This window comes from Verticillium alfalfae, genomic scaffold (assembly GCF_000150825.1).
Source record: "Verticillium alfalfae VaMs.102 supercont1.14 genomic scaffold, whole genome shotgun sequence".
Taxonomy (NCBI): Eukaryota; Fungi; Ascomycota; class Sordariomycetes; order Glomerellales; family Plectosphaerellaceae; genus Verticillium; species Verticillium alfalfae.
Window position 1 is genome coordinate 430,461 of NW_003315025.1, and position 13,529 is coordinate 443,989.

The following is a 13,529-nucleotide window of genomic DNA, read 5'->3' on the forward strand; positions in this document are numbered from 1 at the left end:
GTGCTCCATGTGCTCCATGTGCTGCCACATGTACATGTGCAATTTTCTCTGTCAGCGCCCAGTTTGAGTTCGAGCTCTTGTTGCTACACGCTGCGTAGCCCTCCGCGGCCTTACACACATTGTGGCGTGCTCCAGCAAGTTCGCGCCCCGAGCTCACCGAGGCGGTTCCAGGCGACAAACCCGACAAAGCCGCAGTCCTCAGAAAGTAAGGTAAGACTAGCTAGCAGCCTGCCTAACGTGATTGTGCCTGCGTTATGCTACGGTCCAATATGGCTGATCTCGCTGGAAAGGGGCTGGATCTTTTCTGGTAGTAATGCATGGCCTGCGCCGCTCACCTTGGCTGCAGTGCCGCGGCTCTGTTGACGTCGTCGTCCTTGGCTTCTCATGTCGCAGGCTGAGATGCTAGAATCGACCTTTACGGTAGTATGTTTCGAATTGGTGATGAAAAATAATGCGCCAACGGGTGAAGCCTCTGTCGTGGTCGCGTATAAAGCTGAGAGCATCCGCGGCAAGACATAGACAGCAGAACTGGACTCATCTTCACATCTAGCCAAATCCACAATACAACGCGCCTTCACCTCGTTCGCAATTTCAACATGTACACGAAGCACCCCGCTCGCCTTATTCTCTCCGTCTCACTTCTTCTTCAGGCTGTCCCAGGCGTCACAGCGGTCGAGGTCAGTCGACCTTGGACCCCGGCTGATGGCCACTTGGGCGACACCAACGACGGCTGTGATCAGAGTCCTCCCCTGCCTCCTTCCGAAGTCGACGCCATTGTGGTGGGTGGCGGGTTCTCGGGCCTCACTGCCGCGTATGAGCTGCAACAGTTAGGCTACACCACACTCGTGCTTGAAGCGACGCACCTCCTCGGGGGCAAGTCCCGCTCCCAGAGACTGGAGACTGGTCCTGGCGTCGCGGAACTCGGCGCCACTTGGATTAACAACAAGACGCAAAAGACAGTTTATGAATACAGCGAGCGCTTCGGACTGGACACCGTCGTACAGTATAACGACGGCGATACCATTTTTCAGGGCGAAGATGGCAAGGTAACCCGCTCAACTCCAGGTGATGATTCCGAGGTATGTTATCATTAGTACCATTCTTCACTCAACAAGAGATCAATTGTGGACATCGGATGCTGACTGTGCCAGCCCGAGGACCCTGAGCTCGCTCTCCAGGAAGCTGCCTGGTTACTCCTCATCGAAGAATCTGCCGCCAAGATTAACATCTCCGACTGGGACAGTTTCCCCGAGAAGAAGGACGTTTCATTTACCGACTGGCTCGATATTTACAAGATGTGGGAGAAGCCGCACCTTCGAGCCCTCAGCCGTGGACTTTCCAGGGCTATCGTTGGACGCGAGCCGGAGGATATCGGAGCACACTATTTTCTCGACTACATCAAGTCGGGGGGTGGCCTTCGTAGTCTCATGTTTGAGGATCAAGAGGGTGCCCAATTCCAGTGGATCAGGCAAGGTGAGTCTCCCTCAAGAAACAACGATTCCAGCATGATGTTGATAGTTGAGACATTACAAGGCACCACGGCCATCGCAACCAATCTCGCCGAGGCAATGACCCCTGGAAGCGTACTCATCCACAGTCCCGTCCACAGCGTTGTCCAGCAGAACGACATAGCCATCGTCACCATCGAGTCTGGCCAGTCTTTCCGCGCCAAGAAGGTCATCATTGCTGTGACGCAGAACGTCTACGACAAAATCGCTTTCTCTCCCCCCCTCCCCTGCGACAAGCGCAACCTCGTGTCTCACACAAAACCAGGAATCTACGCAAAGATGGCCATTACCTATTCCAAGTCTTGGTGGCGCGACGCTGGTCTCGTCGGCAAGTTTACCTCTCTCACGGGGCCGGCTTGTTTCGGTTGGGAGATTTCGGATGCATCGCAAGATCTGCACGCCCTCATGGTGTTCATTGCCGGTAGTATCGCTGAGAAATGGAGCGCTCTGCCCGCGGACGAGAAGGAGAGGTCAATCATTGAGCATCTGGCTGAGATCTTCGGAAAGGATCTCGCCAACGAGGCGCGAGACGTGCGCGAGGTTCAGTACGTCGAGTGGACGACGGAGGAGTATTTCCTCGGTGGACCGACGACCACTCTCGGGGCGGGCATGTTGCGTAAGTACGGCGCGGCGATGAGGGAACCGTTTGAGAATGTGCACTTTGCTGGCACTGAAACTGCGTTTGAGTGGAAAGGGTACCTGGAGGGGGCAGTCACTGCGGGCCAGCGTGCAGCACAGGAGGTTGCTGATGGATTGACGGAAACCAAGGACGCTTGACATGTGATACATTGATGACCAGCGGCCAATTCACCGTCTTAATTGTCGGAGTCGTGGAGCAGGCTGATCCGAGTATATCTACGATTCCCTTCTGTTTGCTAAAGCTATCCGTGGTGACCCCGTCTATCATTTTGCCCATTCTCGACAGTTTGGATCTCAAGACTTCACTTTCCTCTGCGACTTGCGGCGGCTCGGGTTTGCGTGTTAGTGGGCCTCGATCGATGCATGCTCGGCCGATATATAAACGCTAATTGGCCTTCCAGTAGCAATTCTGTGCTCCAGTCAGTCTTCGTAGCATTAGCACGCCTTTCTTCACGTACTGATCATCGAACACTACCGTCTCGTTTGCTGGGTTGTGTAGTAGAGCTGTCAAGCGAATCGCTCTATCTGTTACATAAGGCAACTCTACAATATCACCAGTCTAATGTATTGCTTGTGAGTCCCAGATTGCGTAATCTTATCCGAAAATTGCTGCACAGTGGCTCCCGATATCTTCCGCCTCCTTCCTCAGCCAGTCAGCATGGTTCCATGGAGGGAAAAATGGTAAGGGCTTACATGGCAAGGCCGAATGCTGCTAGCATCTACATAAAGAAAGGAAACTGCATCTTTTCCGAGGCAAAGGCAAACGTAAAGGTTGTAGGACCACCCGACTTTTCATGGTTCTCACTGTCCCTCGCAGTCTAAGCTTCTTAGCTCAAGAGTTCACCCGATTCTAAGCTGCGTAACCCTTGAACTTTCATGAAGAAGCGGGGAGGGATTGTCGTGGATGAATATGCCCTGGCGAAGCGCATTTGTTGCATTGCAGCCAGGTTGCTTATGCAAGAGAAATCTGGTCAGTATTGACAAGCATACTAAGGGGTCGTAGCTTTAGTCTGTAAATTCTTGGTCTCCATGCCGAATAAGTGCCATGTGGATTCACTCGAAGGTCTTTCGCCTACATTCACGTACGTATGGTACCGATTTGAGAGTTTTTTTTTCGGAGATCCGGCAAGATGAAACTCAGCATCATCTTTCGTTTCTTTTCTGACAACCTCATTCGGGACATCTTTCTCCTCAAAATTCGAGTCAGTACTTGACTAGGTCTATCATTTCTCAACTGCCCTCAGGATAGTAACGTGAGTGCTGTCTAGGAAAGATTATCTCGTCAGATTCCATTTTCGGACTGGCACCGAAACGCAAGCTTCAGGCTTTTGCTTTCGTATTTCTCGACGTTGAAGGACGATTGGCGACTGCTAGCCGTTGCATCGGGCTTCGCTCACAGCATCCCGAACCGAACACACCCATCAACTGATACAGTGATGAAACCCAGATTCAGTCCTCTCACCGGGGCCAATACATTCTGGCCTCCACAGAAAAAGCTCAAATGCAAGCACCCTGTGGAAAGTAGGGATGATGGTTAGGTCCAAGGGCACCCGCTCAACCAAATTGAGAGATGTCGTGTTCGTCTCCGCTGGAGGACAAACTGCGCCACAATTGACATGCTCGGTGGCTGTGTGTGGCGCGACGTTGGCTGACTGCCGACAGAAAAGTTTTCCCCGGCTAATCCCTTTATTCGAGATCGGAAAGCAATACCTCCCTTACCAGCATTGCCGCCATTGTATCGTCTCATTCATTGTCGTTCCTTATCAATGTAACTGTAATTATTTGTTAGCCAACGGTGGCTTTCCATTTCCTTCATTTTGACCCGCCCACGCGCGGTTGGTAGCGCCCCGGGTGCACTAGCAACGGCGCAGTGCTGGACCGTCACCCCGGATTCGAGCTCCATTGCATGAATGCACATGACATCTGAGCGGGCCTGACCTATCAACGAGTAAAAGGCCATCAGGGCCATGTCGCTTCGCTACCACGTCGGCGCTGCCACGGGCTCCCAGCTGCTCGATCCCTGGGCTCATGGACTCAGCGTCATGAAAGATGTCTTTGCGAGCTGGTCGAGATTGGACATCACTCAGATCGGGTCTCTCATCGCCATTGCCGGGACACTGCCGACGGCGTGGAGGTTTGTCCACAGGTTATGGTCCGAGGCAGCCGCCTGCGTCCGGCGCTTCTTCCTGGCATCCGTCACGATCCCCGGCGGTGACCCCCTCAACGCCAGCGTCGTCAAATGGGTCCTCGAGAACCGTCCTCGGCACCACCGGTCTTTCACGGGACGCACCGAGGTCGGACATGTCCACAGCGAAAGGGGCGCGGCTCTGAAAAAGTCGCAACAGTCCATCCAGTACTCGCCTCATTGGAACTCTCGCTGGATATGGTATGACGGAACCCTCATCATGGTCTCGCGCCGGATCGACGACTTCAACGCCTCCCTCTCCGACCCGAGGAACGACGGCATGGGCGGCGAGGAACTCACGCTGCGCTGTTTGGGCTGGTCCGCAGAGCCCCTCAAAGCTTTCGTTGAAGGATGCCGCGCGTATTCCGAAAAGCAGACGCAGTTCTTCGTCATCATCTACTCTCGCGACCGTTACGGCCTGGCCTGGCAGCCCAAGGCCAGAAGACCGATCCGGCACCTGGAGACGGTGCACTTCGACACAAATCTCAAGCAGGACCTGTTGGCCGACATACGGAACTACCTCGACCCCAAGACGAAGAGGCGGTACCAGAGCCGCAGCATGCCGTATCGGAGGGGCTATCTCTTTTACGGACCGCCGGGGACCGGCAAGTCCTCCCTGTCGGTGGCCCTCGCCGGCGAGTTTGGCCTCGATCTCTACGAGGTCAAGATCCCTAGCGTTGCGACAGATGCGGATCTCGAGCAAATGTTTCAGGAGGTACCACCACGGTGCGTCGTTTTGCTGGAGGACATCGATGCCGTCTGGGTCGACCGCTCGAACCCGCGCCCCAGCAGCCAGGACGGCAACATGACGCCCAACTGCACCCTGTCCGGTCTCCTGAACGTCCTGGACGGCGTCGGCTCGCAGGAGGGCCGCATCGTCATCATGACGACCAACAGGCCCGAGCAGCTCGACAGCGCGCTCGTGCGGCCGGGGCGCGTGGACATGAAGGTGCTGCTCGGCAACATCAGCCAAAGGTCGGCCGAGGAGATGTTTGTCCGCATGTTCTCGCCTGAGCTGGGCTGCACGACACCCCTGGAGATGGACGAGGTCAAGGGACTCGCCGCACGTTTCGCTGCTGAGGTGCCGGACGACGTGTTGACGCCTTCTCAGCTGCAGGGCTTTTTCCAGCTTCACCTGGAGAGCCCGCATGACGCTGCGAGCAGTATCAAGTCGTGGGTCGAGACGGAGCTCGAGAGAACGCCGGAGACGAGTTTTGAATTCGTCAGCGGCCGCAAGAGCCCTCCGAACACACTGAGGGCGAAGCAGATTGGATAGATTGTACAACACTTGTGTAGACGGTTTTGTGTTTTGCATGATAGACGGAATTTCGGGCGGCTCTGTAGTTGCTTGGGGTTTCTTGTGTACTGGAGATGGGACTTTTGGCACCTAATCAGCGTATCTTCTTGCACCATTCATCTGTGTATGCTCGATCGATGTGTGGGCTGCCGAGTCTGCCATGACGGAAACATTGTAGCACAGCTTTTGGTGATCTCCACGGTAAGGGTCCCTACCGGCCGGCGGCCTCAAGCCTTGACTAGCGATCTAGTGGACGTTGGAACCAACCAACACCATCGCCTGAAACAGAGATCAAGGTTGATGCTCACAAAAGAAGGTTTGCCCACTACGCACGATGACGAGCTACGGGGAGCTATGCGTGACGCGAGTCGATAGCGTATCATCAAACCAATCTTCCAGAAAAATGGAAAAGCCCGATTGCCCTGATAGCGGGTGTGACGAAGGGGGTGGGCTCGAGTCAAACACGCCAGGCTAAGACTTCGCCATGTCCCCCCCTAAAGACCTACATACCTAAGGAGCCCCGTAGAACCTGTGGCGGGCCGAGTTATAGTGGGGTCTAGCACCCGCGTGCGGGGAAGGTTGGAGGCGGGTCGCACCTGGGGTCGCTACCCCCATCGTGCCTTCCCCCCCTGCCTGTCTGCTCATTGCTTGAGGTCATTAACATAATACCTGCTCCAAGGACACCCGCTCCTTGGACTTCTTCTCGTTTCCTCTCGTCTGTTTCCCGGCATGATCCTTCTGATGCCGAAGACGTCTCGATACGAAGACGTCTTGATCTGAAGACGCCATGACGAAACGCTCTTGGGCCGAGACCGAGAGTACAGAGTGGCAACCACAATCGCAGGGTCCAACCCAGCATCAGCGCTTCTCCTCTTCAGGCTCTCCACAGTTGCTGGCCCAAGGTGTAACATCTGCGACTCACTGCCAACCACCATCCAAAGCAAACCCGCAGCGCAACAGCCCGGCGACAAGTCCGACCACCCAGATGACACTTGGTCTGAACAATGGCGCTGGTGTCTCTGACCATTCGATCCCTCAAATCTCGCGCAAGATCAAGGCGTGCGGCGCATGTCGAAGACACAAGGTAAAAGAAAGGATATCCCGGCTGTTTACTGTAGGAACGCAACTGACACGGCCCAAGATCAAATGCTTGATGGACGACAGCGGACCACCGTGCCGCCGCTGCGCAGAGAGAAACCTCGGATGTGTCCTCGGCAAGAACCTGCAGAGCATCATTGACGAAAAGTCGCAGTACACCGACGCTGTGCTCCACGACCTGGATGCCCTCCATGCTACTCTGCGCGACGTCACGCAGAAGCTTGGCCTTTCGGAGCCGCAGCCTCTCGAAACGAGCGGGATGCGTGATGCCGGAAGTTCGCCGGGCGCCACGGAGCGTCAACCCCGAGCTGTGAACGGCACCACTACCACCACCACCACCAACAACAACGACAACAACGGCAGCACGAACAACAACCGCCTCGCTCCATCCGACAATCATGTCGGTCCGTCGTGTGACAACTCACCCAAGATCTCGCCTGAAGACGAGTCGCACCTCCCCAATGTGCCGATCCACTCCCTGTACGCCCTCACAAAGCTGCGGGCTTTGCGACCTGATAGCCCGGACGAGCACCGAAGCCGAATTGCCGACGACTTTATTGCCCGAGGTGCCATATCTCTGAGCGCAGCAGAACGTCTTTTCTGTCTGTATCGAGATGAATTGGACTTTTACATGTATCGTGTGGGATGTCGCTATCAGACTCTCGATGAGCTACGCCGAAAGAGCTCTGTTCTGACAGCCGCGACCTTGACAGTCGCAGCGCTCCACGAACCTGCGGCGGAGGCACTGTACGGAGTGTGCAGCGCAGAGTTCCGTCGCCTCATGGAGAAATCCATGTTCGATCGAAGAGTAGACCGGGATTACATCCGTGCCATGGCCATTGCCGCCTACTGGCTCAGCGACATGTCGTGGATGATCTCGGGTTATGCTATTAGACGAGCGTCCGAGTGCAACCTTCACAACTGTCACAGCCAGGCTATCGAGAAGCAAAGCCAAGAGGCCGCTGATGGTGCGAGGCTCTGGTATATTCTCAACATCTGCGACCAGCACCTTGCCACTCTGTACGGTCGACCAGCGATTGTGCACGAAGACTCCTCAATGCAGGGCTGGGAGAGCTTCTTAGAATCCCCCGTCTCCAATGCCGAAGACAAGCGCCTCGCGAGCCAAGTTGCGTTACTAGGGATTCTCGGAAGCATACGGGAGCTTTTCGGGCCTGACAAAGGCCAACCTATACCAAGGGCATATCTCCATCAGATAGCCCACTTCAACAAGCAGCTGGACCACTGGATAGGCCATTGGTCAGGTGTCTTACGCGGTACGTATCAGCCTGTTCATCAGAAGACCATGAAGTCGCTAACACCGCAGACCAATATTCAGGCGTCGGGCGGTTTCCTAGCAAGGGTGCTCTTTTGCATTTCCACTTTGCCAAGTTGCATTTGTACTCTCACATCTTCCGTGGCTCCTCGGGCGAAATCACCATTCCACATTATTTCCTGGATGGCACTGCGACAGCCATTGCTGCCGCCACGTCCACGATCGAATTCATCCTCACCGACCCCGACGTATCAGCCAGCGTGGTGGGCATACCTTCTTACCTCCACTGCATGACGGCTTTTGCTTGCATGTTCTTGATCAAGGTGTCTGTCAAACACGGCGGCGATCTGATCGAGCCCCAGCGCGTCTGGGACCTGACAACACGACTCGTTCGCCACTTTCGTTCACTACCGACAGGGCGCTGGCACCTGGCGAACCTCATGGCGCCGGGACTCGAGAAGATGGCTGCTACGCTGAAGCCACATGTTCAAGGGCAGACGATGATGCAGAATGGCATGGCTGGCTGCGAAATGACCAGTGGGGTGTTGGAAGCGCGCGGTCAGCCCATGATGTCAGTCGCCGACCCTGCATTGATGGGCATGGAAGGTGACATTTTGTTTGATTTCGATATGAGTTTTGGACTATCGCCAGTGTTCCGTTTTGATCGTTTTGATCCGACCACAATGGGGATTGAGGGCTTGCAGGAGTTTGCGAACGTGGAGTATTCCACACAGCCTCAAGCCTGACATGTATATAGGGCAAGAGGAAACGCGTCTATGAATATGATATTCGGGGACAATGTTGAAGGCACGGATATGATTCAGACAGTGTTTTATTCAGCGCGTGTCCGCATGTGTCACATCTTGCCTCACGCTTTACATGCCCTGGATCGCCCTCGGTCGGTACTCGCCTTCCAGGTACTCAACCTCTTCGTCAGTCAACTTCATCTTCAAAGCCTCGCAAGCCTCCGTCACCCTTTTTACAGAACTCAGACCCAGAATCGGCCAACAGCCTTGCCTCAGCACCCACGCCGTCGCCACAACCGCCATGCTAACGCCCCTCTTTTTCGCAACCTCCTCCACCCTCCCGACAATGTCCAGGTTGGCATCCGCGAACCACAGATCCTTCTTCTTGTCCATCTTGCTCCGCACCGACTCCTCGCCCAGCGGCTTCGCTAGCAGACCCCTAGCGATGGGACTCCACGGGATGACGCCGACGCCGCTCGCCCGGCAAAAGGGCAGCATCTCGCGTTCCTCCTCGCGATAGAGGAGGTTGTAGAAGGGCTGCATCGAGATGAACTCTGTCCAGCCGTGTGCGCGCGCGACGTACTGCAGCCGGGCAAACTCCCAGGTATACATGGACGAGGCGCCTAGGTAGCGGACCTTGCCGGACTGGACCACGTCGTTCAGGGCGCGCATGATTTCTTCGGGGGGCGTCTCGCGGTCCAGGCGGTGAATTTGGAGGACGTCTGGCTGTGTTGGTCTTTTGCTCTCCACCTCTCGCGCGGCTCAGCAAGGAGGGCAAGGGAACGCACCAATGTAGTCTGTGCCCAGCCGCTCGAGGCACCTGTCGACGGCGTGGAAGATGTGTTTGCGACTGAGACCCATGAGGTTGACCATTGGCCCGTCGTTGACGCTCGGCGGTCTTGAATCGTCGTCCATGACGGGGTTGAAGATTTTGGACAGTATGACGACCTTTTGCCGCGGAATGTTGAACTTCTTGAGCGCCTTGCCGATGATCACCTCCGACTGGCCGTTGGAGTACGTGTCCGCCGTGTCCCAGGTGTTGATGCCCGCGTCGTAGGCGGCCTTGAGGAGCTCGAGGCCGTCTTCCTCGCCCAGGGTCCAGGGGGAGGATTCCCATGTCGGGGAACCGAAGGTCATGCAGCCGAGGATGATCTTGGAGACTTTGAGGCCGCTCGTGCCGAGTCTGTCTATTTGGTCAGACGGGCAAGAGCAGAGATGGCGGCTTCACTTACCTGACGTATTCCATATGGGCGGACATGGCGTGTCGATGCGATTGGGCTGGGTATACTGGGTGCAGCAGTACTTGCGATATCCTCCCTCTCCTGTCGTGATTTTGCTTGGGGGTCTTCTTATCCCCAATGAAGGACCCCCACTTCCATTCACTGCTAGAAGTGACGACGACAAGGGGCTCAGTCTTCCATTGGGAGCAGATCTGCAATCATCCGCCGAATGCTGTCTATCGGCTTTGTCTCCGAAGTCCGTGTTTGGAGGTCGGCATTGTGGCCGATGTACTCCAACTGGGATGTCGCGACATGATGGAGGGGTTAGCTTTGGAGAAGTGCGGGGATCTTGACGGCACCAGCTACCGTTGAAGTTTGGCAGAGGGAAGAGGGGTCCATGGCCGATATTCGCGATGGCTTGTTTCACGGACGCACTTCCTGAGAGGTTCATCACAGCTCAAGCCGCTTGAATTTCTTCTGAATTTTCATTACCGTCACCATAATCACGAACTGCCATCTCTCCAGATCTCCCCGTACATACAAACATCCGCATCATGGCCGACATCCTCATCACCGGCGCCGCCGGCTTCATTGGCCAGGACCTTGTATCTGCCCTCTTGGCCGCAGACCCCTCTACACGCCTCACCCTCACAGACGTAGTCGAGCCTCCCGTTCCCGCCAGCGCAGCGTCCCACGGCGATCGCATAACCTCTCTCAAGGCCGACCTCACATCTCCCGCCGCCGTAACCTCCCTTCTCTCCCGCCCCTTCACCGCAGTCTATCTCCTCCACGGCCTCATGTCCGGCGGCGCCGAAGCAAACCTCGACCTCGGCCTGAAAGTCAATGTCGACTCCGTTCGCACCGTCCTCGACCACCTCCGCACCGAGTACCCCGGCACAGTCGTCATCTTCACCAGTTCCTGCGCCGTCTACGGTCCCGCGAATCCCGTTCGTGAATCCGAAACGCTGCCGCAGCCTCGCAGCTCGTATGGAGCCGAAAAGCTCATCATCGAGCTGCTGCTTAACGACTACTCGCGACGCGGGCTGCTGGACGGACGCATCGTCAGACTGCCGACCGTCATAGTGAGGCCCGGGGCCCCCTCTGCCGCGGCATCGAGCTTTGCTTCGGGCATCGTGCGGGAGTCGCTGAACGGGGAGAGGAACGTGTTGCCCGTTGCGCGGGATCTGGAGCTGTGGGTGTGCAGTCCCAAGACGGTGGTCAAGAATCTGGTCAAGGTCAAGGACGTACCGAAGGAGGCGTTTGGAGAGTCAAGGGTTGTCAATCTTCCGGGCATTACCGTGACGGTGAATCAGATTCTGGACGCACTGGAGTCGGTGGGCGGCAAGGAGGCTGCGAGTCTGGTGGAGGAGAAGAGGGACCCTGTCATTGAGAAGATCGTCAACACGTGGCCCTCGAGGTTCGATGTGAGTCGAGCTTATGGTCTGGGCTTGGAGGCTGATGGGGATGTGCTCGATGCTGTCAAGGCGTTTGCTGCGACGTTGGAGGCCTAGAGTCTATGTGCTAGGCTGTGTGAAACCACAGTGATGCGATGAATCGGGAAGACTTTGCCAAGAAGATTTATGTGTGAGAATCGCTTGAACTTTTGACAAATGATTCATGTTAGAGTGTTCACTTTACAGCTGTAGGGCAGCGTATCAAGTGCCTTGCCGTCGGTAAGACACATTATTGCTGGAAATAGGGTTAAGTGTCTCCGGACACCTCGGTCAAGGAGCCTGGTGGTGGCGGACTTCCCCGAACTTACGTCGTGAGGAATACTTTAGATGGATGTCATGGGATCTTGAATTTATTGAACTCTATATCTTTGCTATCACTGCTCTTCTGTGCTTTCGTCCGGGCTCCCTCTGCTCTACGGATGCCACGAGATAATCAATGTCACGCGTATTGACCAAAGCCGGGGTTGCTTCATCCAGACTTGTGATACCACATAGTCTCATTGATGTTTCTAGTTCATCTTTGAGTACTTGAAAGGGTCAGCAAGTAACTCGAGATTTCAGTCGCACGTCACACTTACTTTGAACTAGATGTTCTACGCCTTCTTGGCCATATACCAACGAATACAGCGTGGGCCGGCCGATGCCGACCGCCGTAGCTCCCAGCGCGACAGCCTTTAGTATGTCTGATCCTCGCTCGAAACCGCCATCAACGTAAACCTCAAGCTTTTCAAAAACCTCTGGGCAGTGTTTTCGTAGCTCCATCAAGACCAGGATGCTTGCTTGAGATCTGTGCATGATTCGTTAGCTCTGAGCCAGGCGTCAAGTGGCGACAACGTACCCATCGAGAGATCGGCCACCGTGGTTGCTCAGCAGAATTGCATCTACGCCATAATCTACTGCCATCTTGGCATCGTCTGCGGTCTGGACACCCTTAAGGACAATTGGCACACCACTCGCCTCTCGTATCCATGACAGATCATCCCATGTCAGGGACTTGTCGATGTACTGCGCCATCAGACGCCCCAATCCACTTCCCTTCTTGTCTTTGCTGCTCTCGCCGCCACTGATGGCGGATCGTACCGTCACAGCCTGCGCGGCCCGTTCGTCTGCTTCACGTTTGCCTGGAACTGGTGCGTCGACCGTCACAAATATGGCCTTGATACCTAGGGAGCGTGCCGATTTGAGGATGTCAATCGTTTTCTGTCGTTCGGAGTTGATATACAGCTGAAAGAAGAATGGTTGTGTCGCTGGTGCGGCTGTCATGATGGAGCGCAGTGTATAAGAAGCGTTGCTTGAGATCTAGGGATGCGAGACATGACTTAGCATTGATCATCCAAATTTCAGGACAAGGAGACGTACACATTGGATAATACCTTCGTTGGCAGATGCACGGCTCAGAGCCAACTCGCCGTCAGGATGAACCAGACGTGCCATCGCAGCAGGGGCGATGAAGAACGGGGCTGTACTCTTGAAACCGAGAATGCTGGTTTTCATGTTGACGCTGGTGACATTTCGAAGTATTCTTGGACGTATCATGATCCTTCGAACAAGTTCCTTGTTCTTGCTGTGCGTAATGAGATCTGTAGCTGCGGAAGAGTAAAAAGCCCACGTCTTCGGTGTCAGTGCCTTAGATGCCACAACCTCAAAGTCAGGTGCGCTGAGCACAGATTCAAGAGGAGGAACTTCGTTTGTTGGTGATGCTGTTGGGGCCATCGTCGTATTACGCTTGGCACCAAACTGAACAGCGCTGGTGGAGACATCGGGACTGGGCTCCTCAAGGAAACCCTTGAATTTCCCCTTTGGCAGCTCCTCGATGATATCGGGTGCGTGTACTTGGTCGAAGGGTTTTGTTGCATCAGACCCAGCACACCGGAGAAGGACTGCTATTGTTAACACGGTCAAGGCTGACAGGACGACTGTTCTTACCCAACGGCCCTCCCGGATGCTCGCCAATAAAGTCCGTGATATCCCATACCTTGTTGTGGACTGCGATCCAACAGTCGCTTGAGGTATTGTGCTTATTGAGACTGTCGAGTTTGATGATTGGCTTTTCGCTTGAAACGCCTTGTGGTGTCATACTCGAAGCCACGATATTCGGCTAAGACAAGC

The 13,529-nt window shown here is 55.2% G+C and overlaps 6 protein-coding genes across 6 annotated transcripts; 4 read left to right on the top strand and 2 right to left on the bottom strand.

The window, feature by feature from the left end:
* Positions 1–596: 596 nt before the first annotated feature.
* Positions 597–2,285, top strand: VDBG_09103 (amine oxidase; the record flags this gene model as incomplete). Its single annotated transcript, XM_003000562.1, has 2 exons — positions 597–1,079; positions 1,152–2,285. The coding sequence occupies 2 exons, from the start codon at positions 597–599 to the stop codon at positions 2,283–2,285; spliced, it is 1,617 nt and encodes a 538-aa protein (XP_003000608.1).
* Positions 2,286–4,114: 1,829 nt separating this feature from the next.
* Positions 4,115–5,608, top strand: VDBG_09104 (mitochondrial chaperone BCS1; the record flags this gene model as incomplete). The annotated part of the gene is made up of 1 exon (XM_003000563.1): positions 4,115–5,608. The coding sequence occupies one exon, from the start codon at positions 4,115–4,117 to the stop codon at positions 5,606–5,608; it is 1,494 nt and encodes a 497-aa protein (XP_003000609.1).
* A 1,174-nt stretch (positions 5,609–6,782) lies between these two features.
* VDBG_09105 (conserved hypothetical protein) lies at positions 6,783–8,746 on the top strand (the record flags this gene model as incomplete). The annotated part of the gene is made up of 2 exons (XM_003000564.1): positions 6,783–8,001; positions 8,052–8,746. 2 exons carry the CDS (start codon positions 6,783–6,785, stop codon positions 8,744–8,746), a joined length of 1,914 nt encoding a protein of 637 aa, XP_003000610.1.
* A 129-nt stretch (positions 8,747–8,875) lies between these two features.
* On the bottom strand, positions 8,876–10,004 carry VDBG_09106 (voltage-gated potassium channel subunit beta-2; the record flags this gene model as incomplete). The annotated part of the gene is made up of 3 exons (XM_003000565.1): positions 8,876–9,488; positions 9,567–9,929; positions 9,979–10,004. The coding sequence occupies 3 exons, from the start codon at positions 10,002–10,004 to the stop codon at positions 8,876–8,878; spliced, it is 1,002 nt and encodes a 333-aa protein (XP_003000611.1).
* Positions 10,005–10,520: 516 nt separating this feature from the next.
* VDBG_09107 (NAD-dependent epimerase/dehydratase) lies at positions 10,521–11,477 on the top strand (the record flags this gene model as incomplete). The annotated part of the gene is made up of 1 exon (XM_003000566.1): positions 10,521–11,477. The coding sequence occupies one exon, from the start codon at positions 10,521–10,523 to the stop codon at positions 11,475–11,477; it is 957 nt and encodes a 318-aa protein (XP_003000612.1).
* Positions 11,478–11,780: 303 nt separating this feature from the next.
* VDBG_09108 (cytochrome b2) lies at positions 11,781–13,497 on the bottom strand (the record flags this gene model as incomplete). The annotated part of the gene is made up of 5 exons (XM_003000567.1): positions 11,781–11,947; positions 11,999–12,207; positions 12,259–12,719; positions 12,780–13,252; positions 13,347–13,497. 5 exons carry the CDS (start codon positions 13,495–13,497, stop codon positions 11,781–11,783), a joined length of 1,461 nt encoding a protein of 486 aa, XP_003000613.1.
* Between the last annotated feature and the right edge of the window lie 32 nt (positions 13,498–13,529).